The sequence below is a fragment of the Lates calcarifer genome, unplaced genomic scaffold (assembly GCF_001640805.2).
Source record: "Lates calcarifer isolate ASB-BC8 unplaced genomic scaffold, TLL_Latcal_v3 _unitig_1631_quiver_445, whole genome shotgun sequence".
Taxonomy (NCBI): domain Eukaryota; kingdom Metazoa; phylum Chordata; class Actinopteri; family Centropomidae; genus Lates; species Lates calcarifer.
In genome coordinates this window covers 393,854-417,663 of record NW_026115660.1, presented here as the reverse complement: position 1 = coordinate 417,663, position 23,810 = coordinate 393,854, and the positions used below count along the sequence as shown (strand labels likewise).

The 23,810-nt window shown below is 43.0% G+C and overlaps 1 protein-coding gene across 1 annotated transcript; it reads left to right on the top strand.

Moving 5' to 3' along the window:
- The first annotated feature begins 8,260 nt into the window (after window positions 1-8,260).
- On the top strand, window positions 8,261-22,338 carry LOC108889754 (ubiquinol-cytochrome-c reductase complex assembly factor 1). The gene is made up of 9 exons (XM_018686378.2): window positions 8,261-8,482; window positions 10,665-10,772; window positions 11,963-12,070; window positions 14,054-14,126; window positions 15,366-15,423; window positions 15,683-15,791; window positions 19,649-19,726; window positions 20,252-20,365; window positions 21,424-22,338. Exons 1-9 carry the CDS (start codon window positions 8,408-8,410, stop codon window positions 21,556-21,558), a joined length of 858 nt encoding a protein of 285 aa, XP_018541894.1. The 5' UTR covers window positions 8,261-8,407; the 3' UTR covers window positions 21,559-22,338.
- The last annotated feature ends 1,472 nt before the right edge of the window (window positions 22,339-23,810 follow it).

The window sequence follows — 23,810 nt, the reverse complement described above, 5'->3', positions numbered from 1 at the left end:
TATAAGCTATGAGTTGTGTGTTTGTGTGCCAGTGGTAAAGACTCCTGGGAACTAAAAGCATCTGTAGTTTGGGGCTCAGCAACAAAGGGATCAGAGGCCGCCAGTGTGGCTAATGTGGCCAACGCACTTTCAACCAAGAAGGAAAACAAAATCTGCGATGACCTTAGTAGTAAACTAAACAAATGGAAAACTTCAGTTACACTTGATGAACGTGTGAACGTGTGTTTTGTCACGGTCACCCTGACAACCCAGATGCTGATGGAGGTTGTTGTAATGAATGTGTACGCTGCACTTTGCAAAGTGAAAACATGGCGGGCGGCGACCATGAGGTTAGAGAAGAAGGTTAAAACGTAAAAGTCAAGGTACCAAGTGTCCAACCATCACCTCCTGACAAACAACCCAAAAACTCATCTGAAACGACAAAATTATCTTTATTAACCTCACCAGCAGTATAACTCTCTACAAGGCTAGTGGATGGATGACCATCACAAAAGATTCATGTTCCCCAGAGGATAAATCCCCTGATTTCTCTAGTGCCATAAGTTTTCACTTATCCGGTGGAATATTTCTACATTTACAGGAGTGAACATTTGAACAGATATTCATGTTTGACAACTAATTTAATGCTTTTGCTGCATCAGTACACCAACATAAAGAACTGAGAAGAAAAGTATCTGACCACAAGATTTTTAGTTGACAATTATTTCTTATGGTGCATAAACAAACCCTTGATATTTACGGTAATCACCAACACAAAATAAGTTACTGCAGCATCATGAAGGGACAAATCATGCCTTAAAGAAATTTTATTTTACTTAAGGCTTAAATGGTATTCAGGTTTTTTGCCCAAATGGAAGTCTCAAGTGACGATAAGTTGAGTTCTGTTCATGACTTTCACCTCAGTGCAGCAGGAAGTCCAGGTTCCCTGCTCTGCTTTTACCATTTCTGTTATTTCACTGTAATCAACAGCTGGCGTTGTCTCTTGCACATAAAACATTATAACAAACCCGAGGCCAAGACAAACCACTGAAAATGGATTCTACTGCAAGAAATGTTCACCGAGGGCTCGTAGGCTTCTCTCCATTCCTGCACGACTGACCTGTTTGAGATGTGACAGGCGCTGTGTTGGCGCTGTAGTCGCTGAATATCAAATCAAGCCCGACCTTCCAAACTTCATCTCTTATGAACAGTGAAGGTGTACGTTGGCTTAAACTCAGGTACGGCTGAGCCAGGGGCATCTGATGCCACACCGTACGAGTACGTGAACAATTACACGTACACACATTTGTACTTCTACGTTTGTGAGGAGTTTATTTCTGCCCGTGTGCTTTTATCCACAGTTTCAGGTTGATCATTAAAACGGTTGCAATAAAGAGCAATGAAAACTTCATCTTGTTGTGTCCTCTTCTTCTGCAGAAGTTGGATCTTATTGTCATTACATACTTGTACAAATTATGCCCTCGTCCCTCAGGAGCTGCCACTGCTCTGCAACACTGTAGGGGGCGCTGTGGACCAAACACATGGAGTAGCAGTATTTGTTAAAACATTGCAGTTGTTGTTTAGCTCATGTGCTGTCTTTTTAAATACACAGTTCATCTGATTGTTATTGTGGGTTTTTTGTGATTAGTTTGGAACTATCACAGAAAAATGAGCAAAATCATCTCCAAGGAGCTGAGCTCTGTCGGCGTGGCTGCACCCATGCTGCGGCCATGTTTCAAATTTTTCAAGAGGCATGTGCAGGGTGTGTGGCTGGTGGGTAATCTGATTAACCTGATATTCTGATCTTAATCCCAGAACAGAGTCTGAAAACTTAAACAGCCATTTGAACATGCAAGGACCAGGATACATGTCCTTACTCTCAGTCCTCACAAAGGTAGACACACAAGAACACACACACACACACACATTAGGAATACATGCAGACATGCAAACAGATCACATTCTTCTTGTACGTGTAAACTGAAACATGCTCACACAGAGGAATACTGCAGAAATACTGTAGTCTTAATGTTTTTGGGAAGTTTGAGGGGGCCGAGAAACACACACACACACACACACACACACACACACACACAGGGAGAGAGAGAGAGAGAGAGAGAGAGAGAGAGAGAGAGCATTGCCAGGAAACACTTTAGTGAAACGTAGAACTTAACTTCATTGCCTTCTCACTCCTCTGGGTCATTCTTTCACCTCAAGGCCACATCTCTCCCTCCCCCCCCCCCCCCCCCCCCTCTCTCTCCTCCTCTCTCTCCCTCCCTCTCTCTCTCGCCCTGCAGATGGAAGCGTTTCCAAACCTTACTGTCGGCACATTTCCGTCTCTACCTGTCTGCTGCTCCAAACCTTCTAGTGTTTCTTCTGGCCGGTGTTTTCCTAAGTAAGTGCTCACAAAGGATAAAATATCAGACCAGCTGCAGCCACGGTTGGGGGTAAAAAGGGGAAGGGGTGGTGGGGGTTATGAAATACATGATATAAAGAGCTGATTATAGCTCTGATTTGGGAATGATGGCTGACTGCCAAGATTGTGGGGCATCTGCAAAAAACAGGACGGCTCACCTCAAACAGTTTCAGTTTTAACCACTAGTTTAAAAACGTCCCCCAGCTGCATGGAAATACACTGATAAGTTACCTCTTTCTCAGTCATCTTATTTCTATGAGTAATGAACACATTAATGAATGAGTTTGGTGTATAACTTTGGTGAGTTGTGTATTTATTCTTTTCTTTGCTTGTCTGGAGTATATTTCATTTCAAAGAAGCGATGTCACATATTTCTGTGCACCAAACAGGATTTTAATCAACATCTGATCACAGTCATAATCATACCACACCCACACAGGCCTCATGAAACAGATAGGTTGAGTTTTGAGTGTTTGACGTTACAGAGAAATACCAGAGACTCGCCCAAAACAGGAAAGCAGAGGACGGGAAAATGTGACGAGGAGGATCCAAATTAAAGCAACATGGATCAATCCTGTCTTGTGTCAGCGGTTCAGACTGGTGAGGGGATGTTTTCTTGGTGCACATTAGATCTTGGTTTAAATGCCACAGCCTATCAGAGTATTGTTGCTGACCGTGCGTTGCCACAGTTTATCATCTTGTAATGGCAACTTCCCCGTGAGATAATTCAAGCTGCATCCAGTTTAACACCTTCTGGATGTGGATAGAACGGGAGATCAGCTGTTTGAACTGTGCAGCTGACAAACCTGCAGAAATGATGTGATGCAGTCACGTCTACAGGATTTTTCCTTCAGCAGCTGGTAGAGACCAAAAACAGAGGCAGAAGAGAGAATATCAGGTGGACACAAACACCAGCTCTACCTGAAGGATACGCTGCTCTTAATCTACAATGTTTTATGATGAAGGCCTCAAGGATACACACAGTGTGTTATGGTGAGAAACACACACACACACACACACACACTGTTTACTCAACAAGTGATCTCAGGAAAACACACTTTGACTTGTCTCCTGTCCCGTGCACTGCCATGCTAAACAGGAGAAGGGATATTATGTTTCATTAATACACACACTCTCACATACAACATGTGTGCACACAGACACACACAACACATGGACATGCTCTCTCTCACACACACACACACACACACACACACACACAGAGCAGCTGTGGTGGTTAGATCATCAGTTTGTACAGCAGGCTGGTACCCTGTCCTGCGTCAGTAGGTGTTAGCGGTAACATTAGCCAGGGGGGTGAAGGAAGGAAGAGCCAGGGACTGAGGAGGAGGAGGAGGAGGATGGAGAGAGTAAAAGAAAGAGAGAGTGAGGTGGTGTTAGCATAACCTACGGCTTAAACGTGTCATTTCTGTTGTTGGTTTAGCCCCACCATTTAAATGCTCAGGAAATCAGGCTGTCTTAGCAGGAGAGCTGCTCTGTCATCACACACTCACACACTCTCTCCTCACCTCTTATATTCACTTCTTTGTTTTTCTGCACTCCATCCTGTTGTCTTCTCATCCACCCTCTGTCCTTCTCTTCTCCCTCCTCCTCTGTCTCCAAAGCTGATTGAAACTAAAAGTGTGAAAACGTGTGGGCAGGTTTGAAGACAACAGGACACAGACAGGGTCGACCTCGCCAGACATTATTATTCTTATTAGTGGTTTTATTTGGCATCCGTCTCCATTTGGTTTGAAGGTGAGTAATGTAAATTTCTGGAAAGTGTTTGAGCGAGGTAATTTTGACTCTGACACGCCGCATTTTAATCCTGTTAGCTCAGGTTTGGCAGCCGTGATCACCACTGTGAGTTTCTGTGCTCGCGTCATCGGTCAGTGTTATTACTCAGAGCTAACGTACAGTATGTGGATGATGCTGAAGGGACCAACTCTGAAGGTGCATGGATGGAGATTTATCCTGCTGGAATGTGTCGATAAATGTTCTGCAGCAGAATTAAACTCGAGTAGCCTGAATCTTATTAACTCTGTGTCCAAACCTTCATGGACAGTGTGTGCCAGCTCTTTAATTCTCATGTTATATATCCACCTCTTCCTCCGTCTGGACCCTTTCACTGTTGGGATGTTTCTTGTGGGTAGAACAAAAAGTCTCCCAACACGTTAGCTAACACTAGTGAGCGAGTTTTGTCGACTGCTGAAGAAAATGTGAGTTTATCTGAATCTGAATTTACAGTCACTCACTTTCTGCAGCTGCAGGTATTACATGAAAAGTTCATATGAACCAGGTTTAACCAGTGAGAACAGACTGAACAGCTCATACACGCTAACTCAATGGATGAACGACATTTACACCTACCTGACTGAGAAACCAAGAGTGTATACTAAAGAGAAACTGAGGGCGTATAAATCTTTAAATACCTACAACTATGTCCTGAATAGTCATGTACAAGGCTGTGGCTGAATATGAGAAGGTCTATTTTAGGATGAATACAGTGTTTATTCTATGAAGCCCCCCAACTGGCAAATTTTTTAAATTAAGGAAACTAAATATTTTATTTATTTGCACTCGTTTCATTTCAGTTAACTCCACCTCACATAAGTCTTAGCCGAGGAGACAGGTTAACAAATTGTTAAGTGCAATAAAAGCTGATATGTGTTTTAAGTCTGTATAAAATCATAGCTGGACAGACGTCGACCCCAAAGGTCTAAATGTCAGACCACAATATCAGTGTTTTTTTTGTTTTTTTTACATGCATGCAGCATGGCAGCAGTGGTTCTGCTGCTGATAGCAGGGAAGCTAATTCTTGCAGCTAGCTGCTGCTCTCCTGCCTGTGTGCGTTACCCCTAAAGACAAAATGTTGACCCTGAACGCATCAGTAAAATGTGCAGATAACGTCTTTTATTTGTGTTGTATTTATATCGGTGATTATTTTGTGGTCTGTCTGTCTCCATTTCTAAGCTTCTGAACATAATGTTAGTGCTCTTTTATTGTTTTTAAGACCCCATTACCATGCAGGCAGCATGTGTTTAATGCAGCCATTTTCATTATGAAGTAAACTGCCTCTGAATCTAATCTAAAGCTGCAATCATCTGTTACAGGTCGATTTAATGGCTCCTGTACTTTAGTGCTAATAACATTTCTTCTTAATGGCTCCGTCCCTCAAGAAACAGCTCTTTCAAACCGGGGGCCATGTGGAAACAAGGTGCTTACACACTGCAGTGAGACGTTCACTGACTTTTTGCCCTGTGGATGGAGCAGATGATGGAGCAGACACACACCACTTAAATGTACGCACACTTTACTATGTGTCTTTGAGCAGAGGCAGCGCCATCGCTCACTTTCTTTTTGCTTGTGAATGTGTGCAGGGTGAGTGTAAATACATTCTTGACCTTTGTTTTCTTTGCATTTTTTCTCCTATGGGATGCTGTTAAAAGTGGACACACACACACACACACACACACACACACTCTCAGTGTAGTGTTGCGGGCAGGATGGCGAGCTGGCAGCCGTTATTTATGTCTGCTTTCTTTAGCGAGGTTTCTCACAGGAACAGGAGCCGAGCAGGAATCCAACGCTTCCTCTGAGCCCTCCATTTATCACTCTTTATTAATACAAAAACACACACACACACACACACACGCATAAATGCACAAGCCACAGACACAGTTACAGACCAGACAATTACACAAACGCACACAAAAAATAGACACTCTTATGCATGTCAGGTATGCATGGAGGATACAGACAATATCACACACTGACACAGTAATACACAGCAACTTTCAGACAGAAAAAATAGATTTTTTTAAAGGACAGAGACAGAAAATTCAATTGATAACTCACAAATAAACGAGCAACTGAGAATATTTATTCACTCTGTTTTGGCTCCATGTCTGAGCACAGTGTGGCTGAATTTTGCCACAGTAATTATTATTATTAGATATTGTAAATACCTAATAATAATTAGTCCAAAGCAACACCAGCTCACCTGGACTTTTCCCAGTCCTGGACGGACTAATGTAGCTAACGTTAGCTTAAACACTGACAGCATCACTGTGTCATCAATGAGGCTAGTTAATGCTAATTCTTTGCCTTCAATATAACACTTTGATTTCTCCTGCAGGTAGAAAGATCGCTCTGCTTCTGCAGCTCAGAAATAATACGTTAGACAAGAATATTAAAGAAAAATATAAAATAAATGGAGCCTTTTAAAAGCTTTGTACCTCATCACCTGGATGTCTGGATTCTTATTTATCAGTTTCAAATACTTCTATGATTGGAGAACTCGCATTAAGTCACATGATAGCTCATGATATACACCGGTTTTCTACTTCTAATACGGCCATTTAAACACCAATAAAGGGGTTTCACCATAGTTTTGTCACAGAGGCTTAAAAACGAAACTCGTCAACAGCTGAAACTGAATCTAGTTTTGAAGGTCACTTCCTGTGAGGGTTATTCAACGCTGGATCAAGGTCATAGATGGGAAATGTGTGTGTGTGTGTGTGTTGTAAGGTGAGGTCACTGCAGGGAGTACAGCTTCTGACTGACTGCCGAGGAAATAGCAGTGGCTAGACCTGACGTTACCCCACTCAGCCACGTCTCATAACTCACCTCTGAAGTATTATTCTAACTGTTCACGTTCAGCATCAATCTGAAGCCGCTGATTTCATTTCCTCGGAAACAAACGTTCAGGTCTCGACCAGAAAACTCGACTTGACCTTTTAGTTTTCCCTCTTCACAGCCGCGCTGAGTTTTTCTGTTTCTCTTTTCGTCTTTTTTGCTTCCTTTCACTCTTTCAGTGAAAGTTCAACGTGACATCATATGAAAAGGAGGGAAACAAGGAGACTTAAAATAACTCTGAATATCAGAACTCCTCTCTGAATGTCAGTAACACGTTACCTTCTCAAACCTCTCATGTAGAAGCACAGTACACGCTGTGACTGTCGGCCTCGGGGCTTTAGCAGGAAGCAGTTGAATAGCTGGGTGACTTTGCCCAGTCTGTGGAGGCAGCCATGCATGGCCCTGCTTACTCTGTGACCACAGAGTATCTGCAGCCTGTTGAGCCTGTTTTTTTTAATCTTCAGGCTGAATTTTCCTTTGATAGATGGAAGATACACAGAGAAACTGTATGAACAACATCTTTATTTATCGTGTCAGTTTAACTTGATTAAAGCTGCTTTACTGAACATTTTTATACATATAAAGTGCATGTTAGTGATGAAGAGTTTATATCTCAGTGCATGTAGGACAGTTCGCTTAATTCAAACAGACAAAATAAATCCAGCTGGAAGAAATGTTTCAAGTCTGACATGAACAGTTTTATGTCTCAGCTGCACCCAGCTAAAACTGACGCAGTCTGATTTAACATTCCTGCAGGTGTTTCTGTTATTCTATCAACCCCATTTATATGAGAAACACCTCAGTTCAGCAGCTCTATAAACTGATGATAAGACAGCTGAACCAGGATCTCTGTGAAACAGCTGCAACACAAAATGAACATTATAACCTTCATGGAGAAAGGACTGTTAAATTAGTTTTGACAATAAATCTGAAACGTCATTGTCTAGATTTCTTAAACTTGAACCAAACAAATTATGATATTACAGCTCATACATATAGATCTGCACAGAAAATACATGAGAATAAGTAAGAGTCTTTAATTTCTAAATCGAGGTAAGAAGATTTTTGGTTTTAAATAGTTTGAACACCTTGGTAAAATACTTTGGGTCTGAAACACAAAATTACGAGGATGAAATGAATTAAATACAATTTAAAAACAAAAGATTAGTAACTGTTTTCTAATCAGGCGGACCGTTTCTTCGCTGACGCCCGTTTTCCGACCGGACAGAATTGGGCGGCGGACAGATTCCGTTGACATTGCTGAGGAGGAGGAGGTGGAGGAGGACCGCTGTTACCAAACCTGAAGGTTTTATTGAAGGGAGCCGCAGTTTGGTGGCAGCCCGCTCCTCTCCTGTGAGTCCGGGACACGGCGGAGTCATGTACCGGCGGCCGCTGCAGTCTGCCGTCAGAAACGTTATTAACGTGACAGCGTCCAGAGCCGCCTACCGAAAGGTAATCACGTAACGGCTAACGTTAGCTTAGCTGCTAATAGGATTTGAGCTAAGTAAACTAACCGCTCTTTACAAAGTGTAACGGGAGCGAGCGGCGGGTGAGGAACCGGAGGAATAAGTGAAATGAAAAACAGAAGAGATTAATTTTTGGAGTGTGTTTGAGTTTGGGATATTTTCCAACCCAAAACAAAACGCTGGTCGATTAATCAGATTAGTTACCTGTGTGGGTCAACACCTGGTTGGTGCAGGTGAAATTGACCGTGCAGGTGAACCGTTAAGTGGCGTTAATCCTGGTCAACGGTAACGACCAGAGAGAGGGACTCTGATGGAGAGGTGGAGGCCACTGACCCAGTTTTACATAAAGCACAAACACCTGGAGTCATGACAGGAAATAACTCTTTACTCTGACAGCTTTTAACAGTTGTCAGGAGACACTGTGATGATCATTTCAGTCATATTTCCAGCTAAAATACCGAATATTCTCTAATTTCAGTCTCTCACATGTGACAGTTTGCTGCCTTCTTTGCTCTTATGTAACAGTAAATTAAATATCTTTGGTTTGACTGTTGCTCAGACAAAACAAGCAAACTGAAAACGTTACCGTGGGCTTAGGGAAGATGAAAATTGCATTATATTCACTTTTTAAAAAACATTTTACAGACTAAATGTTTAAATAATCTGCACATTAACTGATAATCACAGTATCCATAGAGCTGCTGATCCTGAGGCTGAAAGGAGCGGTTCCTGGGTGCCTTCCTTTACAGGTTTTCCAGGCTGGTATAACTGGGAGGAGACCTCAGGGTAAACCTAGAGCTCCCTGCAGGGATTATATATTCCTTGTAGACAAGGAAGGCCTTGGTCTGCGCAGCCTGCTGCCACCAAGATGCACCCTGAATAAGCAGAAGAAACTGGATGAATAATCACTAGCTGCAGTCCTAGGTGACACATGTACATAGTTTTACAGAATAAAATAACTCTCAGGAATGATAATAAAAGCAAACATTAGAGGCTGGATTTGAAGTCAGGACTAAAAATCTTGTGCTGATTATCATCTGTTAATCTGTGAACTCCAAGTTAAGATCTTAAAATGTTGTGTGTCTGATCAAAATGTTCCAAAACTTCCCAAATATTTTCACACTGGAGAGACTGTATCTGGAGAGTGATCGGAATTTTAGCTCGAGAAATAACTCAAACGATTAGCAGATTATTGAAATAGTTGTCCGACAGGCAAACAATGGATTAGTAGATTTATTCCTTCAGGTCTAGTCAGCAGATTAATCACTAATGAAAAGCAGACAGTAGACTTTTCTTACCATGACAGTGAAATAGATGGAACATTGTTGAACAGAGTTTGGTTTTCACAGTTTGTCTGAAAACTTTTCCAGATTTTTTTTCCCACCGGTTTATTTTTATTAATTCACATTTTTGTACAGAAGATGCAGCCGTCTCATACGCGCTCATCAAAGGGGGAAAGAGTGAAAGAAACCGTACACGTTAAGAAATATTTGTCTAATTCTTTAGAAAGAACAGAAAGTGCTGTCAGATCTTCTGATCCCAGAGTTGTCTGCTGTGGCTCTCGAGTTTGAGATGCCATTATGTCTCCCAGCTGATTATGAGATTCATCTTTTCCCCTCTGAGGAGAATGAGCAGCTGAACAAGCACTGCAGAGACCACCACAACTGAAGCTCGGCCTCTTACTGACTGGTGATATTCAGGTCCTGAATATGAGGGATCAGAATCAATAACTGCGCCACATACATTTGAAAAAACTCCTGTCGAAAAGCCGTCCAGCTGCAGACAGGAGCAGAACATGTGGCTGTGAGTTCCTGGGTCACGCCCACATCTTCAGCAAATTTCATCCACTGCAGAGATACACACACTTTACGCTGTTTTGGGGTCAGTTTCCAGCTTTTCCGTGGCGCTTTGACAGCTGATAAATGTCCTTACCTGCAGTTATCAGAAGAAGAACGATAAAAACTTGGTGTGTGATTGTTAGGATAACAGCTCCACTTCTTTCCTACCTGTCAAACCTCACACCAGTTCAGTCGTGTGTGAAACTGACTCCTTCTGCTTACAAATGAGTGCACGTTTGTTCTGTAATTGTACAGCTTTTCATGTTATACTGTGTATCTCGTTCTCTCAGTGCTTCATCTCTCGCCCTCCTCCTCTCTGTCTCCATCCAGGCTTTAGATCAAGAAGCCTGCTTTGCCAGAGCTTTAGTAGCTTTCCAGCTGGCCAGCGTCTCCTCTCCCTGTGTGACGCCATGTCGGACTCTGCACATCACCACACAGGTAACGTGACACACACACTTAACGCTCAGAGACAGGTCTTTAAAACCCATATGCACGGTTGTATATTTCGCTCATCGGGATCATCAGCTTTTCACACACAGCCTGCGTGAAGGGAGTGTGGAGTTAACCAGGCAGGAAAAATCTGATGAAATATCCTGTAATGGAAAAGTTAGGATCTGTTTGTTGTTGTCAATATTGAATAAAGGAGTAGGTGGATGAAAACCCTCGAGCTAAGCTGAGGGTCCACAGTTTTACTCAGTGTTTTAATTAAAATCCAAACACAAAAAGATATAATGAAATATAAAAAGGCACAGAAGAATTGAAATGAAGCAAAAAGCGTTATAGAAACTGGTGTTCCTGTAACGTGTTTCACAGCAGTGCAGGAAATGAATTCCTGATGAGTGAGAATGAGTCCAGAGTGTTTCCCACTGTCTCTACTGCAAAAACAGACCAGAACATCATGATAAGGCCTCAAAGTGACAGCCTGAAATGTTGCTAACAGGCAGAGAAAATCATTCCAACCTGTCAGGAGAGAGAGAGAGATTCAGGACGAGTCCTCAAAGAGTCTTTTTCCAAAAACCTTGGTTGTAGAGAGAGAGGAGCAGTTGTGTTGTACGTGGGCCAGTACAGTACTTTATTGAACACAGACACACTCAGCTGGGTCTCTTTGTTTAACGCTGCTTCAGGTTCAGGAGAAAACATGTAACGGCCAAAGAATCATGTGGTAACATGATTGCAGTGATTTTAAAGAAAGTGTAGTGATGAAGGGCGACTGGGGCCACAGGGGCTGTAATGAAACTGTCATGACAACACGCAGCTCAGAATAGGTCAGTATATTAATTTACTCAGCAGCTGCACTCGCCCAGTAAAGGCCACGCTCCCCAGGTGTGTGTCGTCATACTGTAGGTTGTGTGTGTGTGCTGTTGATTTAATAAGGGTTATACAATATATACACAGGGGATATTAAGTCTGTTTAAAGACTTGTTTCTTCTTGTGCTGTGTCATCTCTGCCAAGGTTGTTTTCACTCCAGCCTCTGTCTTTACCATTTACCTCTCTCTTCTTCAAAAACACTCCCTGTCTTTCTCCTTTCTTCCATCCTCCTTTCTCTCTTGCGTTTCCTTTTCTTACCTCTCACACTCCTGTCAGCTCCTCTTTCACCCCCCACTCACTGTTTTCTGTGTTTCTGCAGCTCTGTAATGTGAAGGAGACGCCCCAGCACTCAGAGGAGGAGGTCGGGGCCTTCACAAAGCTCATCGAGGCCATGGGCTTCACAGGACCTCTCAAATACAACAAATGGGTGAGTGATAGAGAGAAGGGAGAAGACAAGGGGAAGACAAGGGATTGTGGGGAGAGAGGAAAAAGAAAACAAAGGGTAACTTCCTCCAAAAAGGACACAGACGTGGACAAACTGGAATTATACCTGACACAAGAGGTTAACAGAAGACCTGTGGTAGATAGATGGTGGGTCACATCCAGATTATTTCAGCTTCTCTTGTTACTGAATAGAAGACTAGAGCTGTGTCACTGTGTTGTTAGACTGCTAAGCCTTTTTTAAACTTGCTACTTGTTGTCTTCACAATCTCTGTGTATTTCTACCTGCATCAGGAGACCAAGCTGACCAATCACAGCTCTTGTTGTCTCTGTGCAGTGTCTATAGCTCAGATGTGCTGACATGTTTTAGGAAGAGCACTTGAGCAGCCTCTGAGCCTGAGAACGTTGAGTCACGGTGGGAGTTCATCCGTCTCATCACAACAGGATATCAGACGAGTCAAGTAAAACAAGTGGCCAAAAACAGTTACTCTGCAGAGGAGGAGAGGAAGCAGCACATTCAGGCCGAAAATAAAACTTTAATCGTCACAGTTCAGCAGAGCGCCATGACCAGTCCTGCTCATGATTAATGACAGCAGCTACGAATGGTGGTGGTTAGGTTCTGAGAGTTATGATCTTACAGTAAAACTAAGGGAGAAACTGTGCTGAAGTGAGCGCAGTGTGAAAATGTTAGGATACAGTAACAGCTGCACCTTTACCTTTAACCTGTTGGTCGAGTTTAAACATGTGAACAACACCCTGCAGGGATCATCACAGGGCGGGAGGCCGGGCAGAAACAGAGAGACGGACCAACAGAAGTAACACAACAATCACTGCTGTGAGAAAAACTCATTTGGTTCAACAACAGGCGGAGCTTGTGTGAAGGAGAGTTATACGACTCCAGAGTGTGTGTGTGGTCAGAGGAGGACAGAGGAGCTTCGACCTCCCAGCAGGGAGCTTGAATTATGGGCTGTCAGCCAGGAATATTCCTCACAGCATGTAAACATACACGCACAGACTCTGACTGGAAACACAGAGTGATTACAGCCAGTCTTATGAGTTAGACTTAACAACACAGGACACAGGGAGATGAACTGAGTTTCTCATCAGAGGCACTTAAAATGATGCAGGATGTTTGTGGCACTGGAGAGGAAGGTGAGCTCCAGTATGAGGAGAGAGCATGTTGACATTTCTGATATTCACAAGTCTACAACAACAAAAACAAACACAAACATGAGATGCTTTGTGTTGCATCAGTTTTAAATAATTACCTGATTATTAATTGTTTGACTGTGGACAAGATGGACATTATGTAGAAAACCAAAAGTCAAATTAATCATAAACTTGCTGTTAATATTGTTCAGTGCATCCATCCATTGCGTCACACTGTCGCCCACATCATTCTAGTATAAACATTTACAGGCATGGCACGGTTTGGTTACGTGGGAGGTTTTGGCTAAAGACTTGGAGGTGGCGTATGTGCAGAGGAATGTGGGTTGTTGTCATGTAGCAAAGCGCTGGGCTACACACCAGGTTGGCAGGGTTTGGCGAGAGCAGTTACACATCTCTGACCTCATGTCCTGTTTCTGCTCAGAGGTTTGTGTTGCCTTCTGTTTTCTTCAGACAAGGTAAATCTGTGTAGTGGCAGCCTGAGACACAAAATAGTTTGAGGTGCTATATAAATAAAGTTAGTCAGTAAAGTCCTTGCTGTCGTTTTACAAGGACACACGACTTCATTTGAATACTGCTGCACTGTGTAACAGTATTTTTAGCAAACTAGTTTCCAGTGACAACAAATGTGGGTATGGATGGTGGCAACGCTGGACTGAAGGAGTACACCAGCCTTCTCAGTGAAGGGAAATGATGTAAAACGACAGGTATAAATCCACTTACTTACTAATCACGAGCCCTGAAATATCAGTGAACAAATAACACCACTTAGAATTTTCTTTTTTCCCTTTTGTCTTCACAGAAAATCAAGATTGCTGCCTTGCGCATGTACACATGCTGCGTAGAGAGAATCAATTACGACGAGTTCTTTGACAGTAAGTGTGAAAAAACAAATCAGACCCGTCTTCCCAACACTGGGAAAATGGGGCTTCTGTTCCTGCACCACAGCTCAAACCACACAATTAACCAGCCTCCTCTTTACATGAGTGACTTGGTATTACACTGTGACAGAGGTAGGAGGCTCCCACGAGACACATTGAATAAACAATGGGTAAAGCTGATGGTGCAGAGGCCGAGATATTCAGACTTTTATTGCTTAGTGTGAGTCAAGCTCCAGTAACACTCGATCCTACATTTCCCACAATGTCTGCTTCAAACTGGGAGTTTAATAAACTCCCTCAAGAGGAGTTCTACAGCTGTTTTCACAGGCTGAGTCGCCCTGTTCCTGATGAGTAAACTGAGCTTCATGTGTAAAATCTTTAAAGATACTTTATTATGTGGTGTTGTTATAAAACTAAACTAAAAATGTTCATCATGGATACTGATGGAAGATTGGCTGAGCACCATTTACTGTCAGCAGAGTGGATGTATGTCCAGTGTATGATAACATCTTTCAAAGTAAGAGGAATGTCGATGGCCAGGGGAGAGCGTGTTTTGGTAACACTGCTCTCAGCATTCGTCCTGATCCAAACGCTGACCGTGAAGGCGTTGGTGTTTGTCCCGGTCCAAACAGGCTTGATGAGTGTTCAGGGACGCTGTCACCACCTGCCTGACACGTTTATGTGACACTTTACTGCCTGGCACACACAGACGAACACACAACACACACTAATATTACTCACACACACTTGGAGCTCGCTGCGTTATCATACTGCTGCTGCAGCAAAGGCCAGCTCACGTCCGTTCAGTGTGCAGTGTCTGAGAGCTCAGTTTTAACTTGGTGAAATGATCCTGGAGCACAGGCTGATTAAAACACATCACTGTGTCTGATCTCTGATGATCAGAGTGTTGAGGAGCAGCTGTCAGAGAACGACTGAAACTAAAGATTATTTTCATTATTTATTCATCTGTTTCTGTTTGTAAAAATGCCCATGAAGTCAAAGGTGATGTCTTTAGATGAATGGATTAATAAATGTATTTTCTCTTCATGGAAATTGATTAATCGACTGTTGTTTCAGCTCATTTCAGGATTTCCAAAGTGATTTTGTCCGTTACCAGGAGCTGAGACACATTTAGTCGACCTATAGTTGCAGCTGTACAGTGCTGTTAGTGTCTGACGTGCAGGAGAAGATGGGAGTAAAAGTCAACATGTGAGTGTTTTGTGTTTGTTTCAGAATGCTCCCTCCCAGACACACTCAACTCTTGGTTCTTGGTAGCCCAGCTGCATGTATGGTGAGTTACACAAACACACACACTCATACACTCATAATACACTTATTCCTCAGCTGTCTCACCATCACGGTGAGATGATCTCTGCAGACACATACCTAACTGACACTTGATGCTTACACCATGTGGAGCAGATGATCTGTTTACATTTGGTTGTAGCATGTGATGACAAACTGCTGGTCCTGCTCCTCTGTCACAGAGGTCACGACGGGACATTAAACAGTGCGAGTGCCTCGTCTTATTTGACTCCCTCCTCTGTCAGGATGTGTTTGGTGCGGATGCGTCAGGAGGGCAGAGCAGGAAAGTACATGTGCCGTTACATTGTCCACTCCATGTGGGAGGACGTAGAGCAGAGGAGCAAAATCATGGGGGTAAGTTCTCTGAGTGTGTGTGTGTGTGTGTCACCATCATCAGGTCAGTCAGCCGGTCGCAGGATCATATAACAGCATTTCCACCATAAACACATATTGTACATTACATGTGTAGCCTAATGCACAGCATGCCTGTGTGCTATCATATAGTCCTAATAATAGCACCCTTAACCAAGTGTCCTTACAGCCGTCGAGTCATGTGATGATAATTCCTCTGTATGTGCAGCATCAGCTGTTGTTTTCCAGTGAATATTTGAGACGGTTTGTTCAGTTCTTTGAGTCTGCAGTGAAAACATTTCATCCATTCTTTGGGTTTTGCTGAGATGCTAAAATTCTCAGATTTAATGAACCAAAGACACAGCTAACGATTAATTTCCTGATCGATCTTTTTCTTGATGAATCGTCTCTTGTTCTGCCTGAAGTCAGTCAGTGTTGCAGTGATAGAAAACAGAGAGAAGCAGTAAATTGTTACAGTTTAGAAGCTGGAAACAGGGAATGTCTGGTATTTTTATGATGATTCATTGATGGAAAAAGCTGCTGATTATTTATTTTTCTGATTGATTAATCTCTGGATTAACTAAACTCGATTAATCAACTTTATTGTTTCAGCTCGAGAATGAACCATAAAAACTAAAACACAGGCGTGTGGAATTTAAAATGCTGTAAATAACCAGTCACACAGGGATTACTGTTGTTTTTATTGTACTAATACAGACGTCTTGTTTGTCAGAATTATAACACAGATATTTCTACAGTCAGTGTGTGATTGAAGCAGCAGAGTTACAGAATATTTTATCCTTTGTTAGTTGCAACAGCAGCGCAGCACTCAGCTTCTCTTTCACCACAAATCAGCCAAACTGCTTCTCTGCCTGAAAACAACCGAGTGTCGTTCTGTTGAATAAATATTCATTATTTCAGAAACATTTCCGCTGGGGGCTGATGCAACAGCGCATTAAGTTTTATTCGTGTCATTGCATGCTACATAGGATGCAGGTTTTGTTTATTTAAAGTTTTACATCAGCATAATTGTGCCAACGGTCGTCGAGCAGAAAGTGTAGCCAAATCCCCGGAGAGCCGGCCTGGCTGCGGTCGCCGTGTCCACAGAGTCGGTCCTCTATTCTCTGCCAGTGGAGCAGCTCCAGGAAGTGTCGCTCATTGACATCACAGACTTAAATCTTGGCCTCGTTCACATGTAGCTTTCAGAGAGAGTTTCTCATACTCAGATTAAACTCTCATGGTTCAGAAAGGGAAGACAAACTGTTTGTGTTTGACTGACTTGGATTAAGAAAAATAATTTGAGCTGAAATCCATCTGCTTGTGCATTTACAGAAATAATACAGTTTTTAATCTCTGATTTTGAATCCATTTGTCTTTGAGCCTTTGAACAAAAGATTTAATTTAGATTTAACTTGTTGGTTGAAAAGGAGGAAGGTTTGAGTGGCAGCGTATTTTTTGATCAAGAAAATATAATTATGGACCTGACGCATTGAAATCCTTATTTTTAACAAACTATTTGCTCTTAATGCTGCAGATCCTGACTCAGAACGAATCAGCTGATCGATTTAAAATACTGATATGAATGAAAGTAAACTAAAACTATAAAAACAGTTTACCTGTGGACAGAACAGACACTAACCAGACAACAGCCAGTGGTTTAATCGAGGCCTTTTGCTTGTTAACTCAGCTCCATTAACGTTAATTATCTCCAGCTCAAATAATCTGCACATGGAGAAGTTGATTCAGAAATGTCATTGCATGATTGCATTTTTATCTTGGCTCAGTCGCTGGTGTTAAAGTCAGAGTCCAGTTTTGAGTCTGTTTCGATTTTGACTCGATTCCAGATCAGGTGACCTGAGTCCACACCTGAAATCGTGTCATCCAGGTCACTGTATTTACCTGTAAACAGCGTGTGTGTGTAATCTGTGTTGGGAGCGGAGTCAGGGTTCGTCAGGCTTCAGTTTGAACTCACTTTGTTCTGTGTGACAGAAAGAGGTCAGAGATGAGGAATTACAGTATGGTTTGTGAGGTCACTCTTGGTGTGTGTGCACGCATGCATTGGGGGAGGAAAGTGTGTGTGTGTTGGGGGGTGTTGTGTGTTTTCACAGCTGCATATGTGAACTTCAGTCAGCATGTGTACGTACACTTGCTTATATCCTTATGTGCTGGCACAAGCTCACACACGTGACTGAAAATTTAAATCCTACTCCGTTTGACCCCGACTCAAACCCAAACTCTAAATCTAATTTCTGTATGAAACTTAATCTGTGCACTTTAACTTCAGCCTCTCTGACTCTGACTCCAGCTTTCTGCACAGCACCAGCAGCTCTGACTCTCTGTAGGTTCGTTCTGTGAAGTAGGCGAGTGAACTTTATCCGTTACATAATTTACTGAGACCTTCACAGTTTCTTTGAGCCACAGAGAAGCTCTGCTCAGCAGTCCTGTTTTTCCACTGTTTCAGTTTTAGTTTTCTAACAGAAGGTGTCCAGGTTTGAGGTTTCCTCCATGACACTGAAGAAGAGCTGCACGGATCAGTCAGTTAACTGATCAACAGAAAGTTAATCAGCAGCTATTTTGATCAATTAACCTTCCAGCCTCTTTCCTTTGTATTATATCAGAGTCAATAAATGTCATTGGCTTTTGAACTGTTGAACTTTTGACTGTGTTTCCTGACATTTTATGGCCCAAATGATTCATCAGTTAATCGAGAAAGTAATGGGCAGATTGATTAATAATTTAGATAATCACGAGTTGAAACTCTACGCTGGAAGCTGTAAAAAACTTTAACAAGGTGTACAAACAAGTACAAAAGATACAGCCACACAAACGTACCTGAAGAATCCACGTCCACGGTTCGACTGTGTGCAGCTCAGAAAAGTGTGTTGAAGCTGCAGGTGTTGGAGCAGGAGGAAACGTGACAACACAAAGAATCTGCAGCGATTCAGCCACAAACACATTACACCTTCAGTGTGTTTCTCACTTCTCAACACGTGAGTGACCTTAATCAACAACTGGGATACAAAACCATGAGAAAAAATGTAGAGTGACGAAGAAAAATCTTAATTGATGAATGAAAATAATTGGAAAATCCCCAAAAAGAATAGAAAAAGTGTAATAATATAAAGGAGGTCTGACCTCTGACCTTTAAAGGACAAATGACTGGTTGATTTAAAATTCTTCATGTAGGAATATTTTCTGTGTTGGGAAAGCAAGGTCTATTTAAACAGACTCTGTGTGTGTGTGTGTGTGTCAGACTGAAGAACCAGGCACAGCTCACACACATTGTTTCCTAATCGAGCTCCACATCAGCAGCACATGTATTTTTACAACCAGCACCAGTGATTGGAGTTGTTCTTAGGTTTCATGCTGATTGTGGTCGGGAGCAGTAAAAACACTGGTCATTTTCTCCAGGTTCATAAATTACTGCTGCAACCAGCTGAAACCAACCAAACCTCCACCTCCACCAGCTCTCTGCTGCACCTCCACTTCATCCACACACACACTGCTGCAGGACACTCATTAGGCTCAGCTGTAGCTGTGTGCAGCATTTATCATTTTACATGCATGAGCTTTACATTAATGCTGGAGCCTGGCTTTGTTTAATGGCATATGGACGGACACTAAGGTTGAGACCTTACACCACAGACAGTTAGCTGCCTGTTAGCTGCCTGTTAGCTGCCTGTTAGCTGCCTGTTAGCTGCTGTTAGCTGCCTGTTAGCTGCCTGTTAGCTGCACGTTAGCTGCCTGTTAGCAGGGTAACTGGGTGGTGATAATGAGAAAAAGCTAAAGAAGGAGATGGTGTTCTTCTTCTCATCAAGCTCCTGAACCCACTGTGACATTTCTCTCTCTCTCTGATGCAGATTGATGCCATCCATAGAAAGGAAGCCATGAAATCCATGACAGAGACTTTCTATGCTGCAATATTTGGATATGATGAGGTGAGATGCTCTGTATTACACACTCACTCTCTCACACACACACACAGGCATCAGTTACTGACGTGCTTGACATTTAAGTTTTACGCTTTAAAAACCAGTTGGGTCTGGATGCAGCTGTGTCTCGGTCTCCATGTGGACTCTGGATCTGGAGCGTCTCACTCAGCTCTTTGTCGCTCCGCTCTCTTTATGTGTCAGGTCTGTTTGTGGCTCGTGGATGTAAATAAATACTTGTGTTTACTGGTATTTGTTACTGACTTTGTCTCAACACGTACAAGGAAAAGAGACGGAGAGGAGACGCTGTCAAGACTGCATCACAGTCAGTGTCTGAGTTCGCCCAGTTCACTGCCTTATACCACATGTGACTGCAGCCTAATACATGACACAGTTATTATTCACATATTTCTTGAGACACTGACGTCAGTTTTCTGCCTCAAAAACTGCAGTTTCTTGTGTGTGCTGTGATAATGCAGGATCAGTAATGCAGTGTGTGTGTGTGTGTGTGTGTGTGTGTGTGTGTGTGTGCAGGGAATCCTGTCTGATGACTCTGTGCTGGCTGCAGCTCTGTGGAGAATCTTCTTCAACCGTCAGTGTGAAGATCCCAAACAGCTGGAGCTCATGGTGGAATACGTTCGCAAACAGGTGTGTTTACACGTCCCCAACCTGAGGACTCACCTCTCACTGTGTGTGTGTGTGTGTGTGATCCATGTGAGCGAAGTGCTACCACGTCCTCTACAAACACACCTGATCTGTTTGTTATTTAGAAACAGGTTCAGCTCCTCCTCTTCTTCCTCTGTAGAAAACAAACAAATCAGGTTTAACGTGTTTAGTTTCACATCCACGGAAACAAACATGGTGGACGACAGCGTCTCTTGTTTGTTGTGCTTCCTGTCGCTCCGTTCCATGTAACAGCTTCAGTAGGAGTTTGAATGCAGGACTCGTCAGTATCAGGAGACTTTCCGCCTCACCCACCCCCCCTGAGCTCTCTCCCTCCCCCGCTAACCTGCTCACCTCTTCCTCTCTCTCTCTGTATATTTTCTTTCCCTCGGTGAGATTGAAAACACTCTCCTGGTTTCAGAAACACCTGCAGGCCTCCATCTGCTGCTGGGGGCCACACGGTCCAGGACCTCCACCTCCACCTCCTCCTCCTTCCTCCTCCTCCTCCTCTTCCTCCTCCTCCTCCTCCTCCTCCTCTTCCTCCTCCTTCTCCTCCTCCTCTCTTCCTCTTAATCACTCTGTCTCAGTGTTTACGTCAGACTTCCTGCTCTCCTCTTACTGCTCTGCTTCTCTTTACTGTTAATTCACACACGTCCACTTCCTTCTCTTCTTCTGCTGCTCACACACACACACACACACACACACACACACACACACACACACACACACACACACACACACACACACACACACGATCCAGGTGTGTCATAGGTCATGGAAGCCGTGTGTGACTCAGTCAGCTAACGTTGCCTGTGTGTGTACTCTGACAGTTTGCAGTGTTACATCAGAAAACAAACAAATGACACACTGGATGTGTAAGAGTGTGTGTGTGTGTTATAAACACACACCTCTACACATATCTTCAGGGAAGGTAAACAGGTGAAGTGTCCAGTTTATTAAGAACATTATCAGGTCTGAGTCGTCCTCAGTTTGTGATGCTGTTCATCATCACATGTTCCCTCCACCTCTGCTGCTGTGTGCAGATGCAGTACATCGACGCTCTGGACGGGGAGGACCTGCTGCTGACGGGGGAGGTGAAGTGGCGCCCTCTGGTGGAGGAGAACGCACAGAGCATCCTGAAGGTGGTGACGCCCACGTACAACGATGCCGGGCTGTGAGATGAAGACACCGACTCCTGTTTCCTCTCATCCACAGTCCTCTGAAGTCTTCCTGTCTCTGTTTGACTTTTTTTTTTTTTCTTTCCTTATGATCATGTAACGTTTCCCCTCTCTCTTTACTCTCCCCTCCTTTCATATAAATTTGACATAAAGTCAGATGCTGTAGCTTTCTCCTCCTCCTGAATGATTTGTCCAGTCTGTGAGGAGGAGCAGGACGAACACGATAGACAGTCAGGGATTATTTTTCACCCTCATTTCCACACACATCCCCATCAGTCAATAAACCAACCAGTCCAGACGCTGGAAACACCTTCATCCTCCTCCTCCATCGTCATCCTGTCGGTTTTGAGAGCCTCTGCTGATCCCTCTCTGCAAACTTAGTCTGTATTTATATTTCCCTCATTTTTTTCCACAGATGCCACTCTGTATTTATAAAGTATTTTGTATCTCTCCGTGTTTACACTTTCCTCCTGCAGAGGTTTTACCTCAGATTCTGTCACTGCTCCTTCACTGTGCGTTAAATAAAGTTTCACTCTAAACAGGTGAGGTTAGGTGACGTGGAAATAATGGTTCTGTTAAACAAATGAAAGAGTTCACGGGTTAATGGACCTTCTCTCTCTCTCTGTCAGAGGTCTGTGTCTCTCTGTCTGGCTCTCACGATGCTCTCAGACCCAAACAGGAAGCTGAGTCCTCAAACACTCAGACGTCATCATTGTTCAAAACAATGAGGGTTTTTTGTTTTTAAAAAGTGAATTAATAAAATGTTCTCTGGATGTAAAACTGCTCAGACTTGTGCTTTTTGTGACCTGACTTCTAGATGTTTAGTGATTAAAGAGACCTGCCCCAGAGACACAGCAAGCCTCAGCTTTAGAGAATATTTTTTAGTAAAGAAAAGGAGGAACTTCTTCAGACTGTGGCCTTCAGGATCATTAAGATCATTTGAAACACCTGAGTCCACAGAGCTTTTCTCAGGCTCTGCATGTGTCCTGCAGGTGGCGCCACACTCCACATTTTACTACAGCATACACCAGCCAGCTCACACACACACACACACACACTTTAAAAGCTGGAAAAGCTTTAGTGGAGTAACTCAGTAGAAAGCAGTGAGTGGAGGGTTTGACTGTGTTTCTACAACAGCACTTAAAAAGACTATTCATCTGACGTTAAATAAAAGTTGATTTAATTTGGATTTTTTACTCAGATCAACAGAAAAAGTTCATATTTGTCAGTGGAAGCCTGTGAACGACACAGGTGGTCTCCATTTAACTAATCACTGCTCCACTGGTTCCTGAGGTGAAGTGTAGAGCTGTGTTTTCACTCTGTTGATCAGTGTAAAACACACAGGGCTGTGAAACAATAAAGTTTTATGTGTGGAGGTCAGCCCTGGGGTTTGATCTGACGCTGCCTGTCACTGCTGTATTACTGTAGGACAGAGTTAGAGCTGCTTCTCTCTCTAACTCCTGAATAAATGTAACACTCTGTCCTTTGTAGCTCATGGAAACTTTTCCCAAAGTCTGGAGCTGAACATGTGAGAAACGAGTACGATTCTGGCTCGGGCTTCTTTCATTCGCCGTTGCTCTCAGTGGAAAAAGCCTCTTACCTTCATCTGTGTCTCTCTGTCCAAACACTCAGAGAGGAAACGGTCAGAGTTAGTCACCGTGTCAGAGACGAGCGTCTGATGCACAAGCTGTCGTCTTTTTCTGCTCTGTTCTTTTCCACTCTTTTGTCTTCACACCTCCCATCGCTCTCGTCTTTTTCTCACACTCTTTTTTTCTTTTCTGTCTTCGTGTTTCAAACCTTCTACTTTTTAAACTGTTGTGACCAAAACAGAGAGAAAGTCACAGAGACGTCATCCTGAACTTACCTGAGACCTGTTTTGACTCACTGACACCAAATCTTACATCTCTGACATGACAGCAGAGCAGAACTTTATATTTAAACAGTGAAAACAACAATGGATCAAAGACAAACATGCAAACAGGAAAAGTTCACACTCCTCTCTTTCTCTTTCTCTGCAGCCTGTGAGACAGTAAATAATGCAGCTTCATGACCTTCTTGGTGTGTGAGAAAGTTGTGCTCTCGCTTACACCAGCTGTGTTGCTGTTGTTTTTATCTTCATTTTTCTTTAACGGAAAGCATAGATATTTCTAACCAGCGTGAGGCAGCAGTAACACACTCTCTGTGCCAGGTCTGCTGGAAATTACAAGAAGACAAAATGAATCTAGAGTCCTGCAGGACTGATCCTAAAACCA

What these genes read in the sequence shown, in the direction of transcription:
- LOC108889754 (XM_018686378.2), top strand. Translation starts at nt 8,408, where the DNA reads ATGTACCGGCGGCCGCTGCAGTCTGCCGTCAGAAACGTTATTAACGTG. An exon ending in CTCTGCACATCACCACACAG is followed by an intron (nt 10,773 to 11,962) that starts GTAACGTGACAC and finishes GTGTTTCTGCAG; the next exon opens with CTCTGTAATGTGAAGGAGAC. An exon ending in TTACGACGAGTTCTTTGACA is followed by an intron (nt 14,127 to 15,365) that starts GTAAGTGTGAAA and finishes TGTTTGTTTCAG; the next exon opens with AATGCTCCCTCCCAGACACA.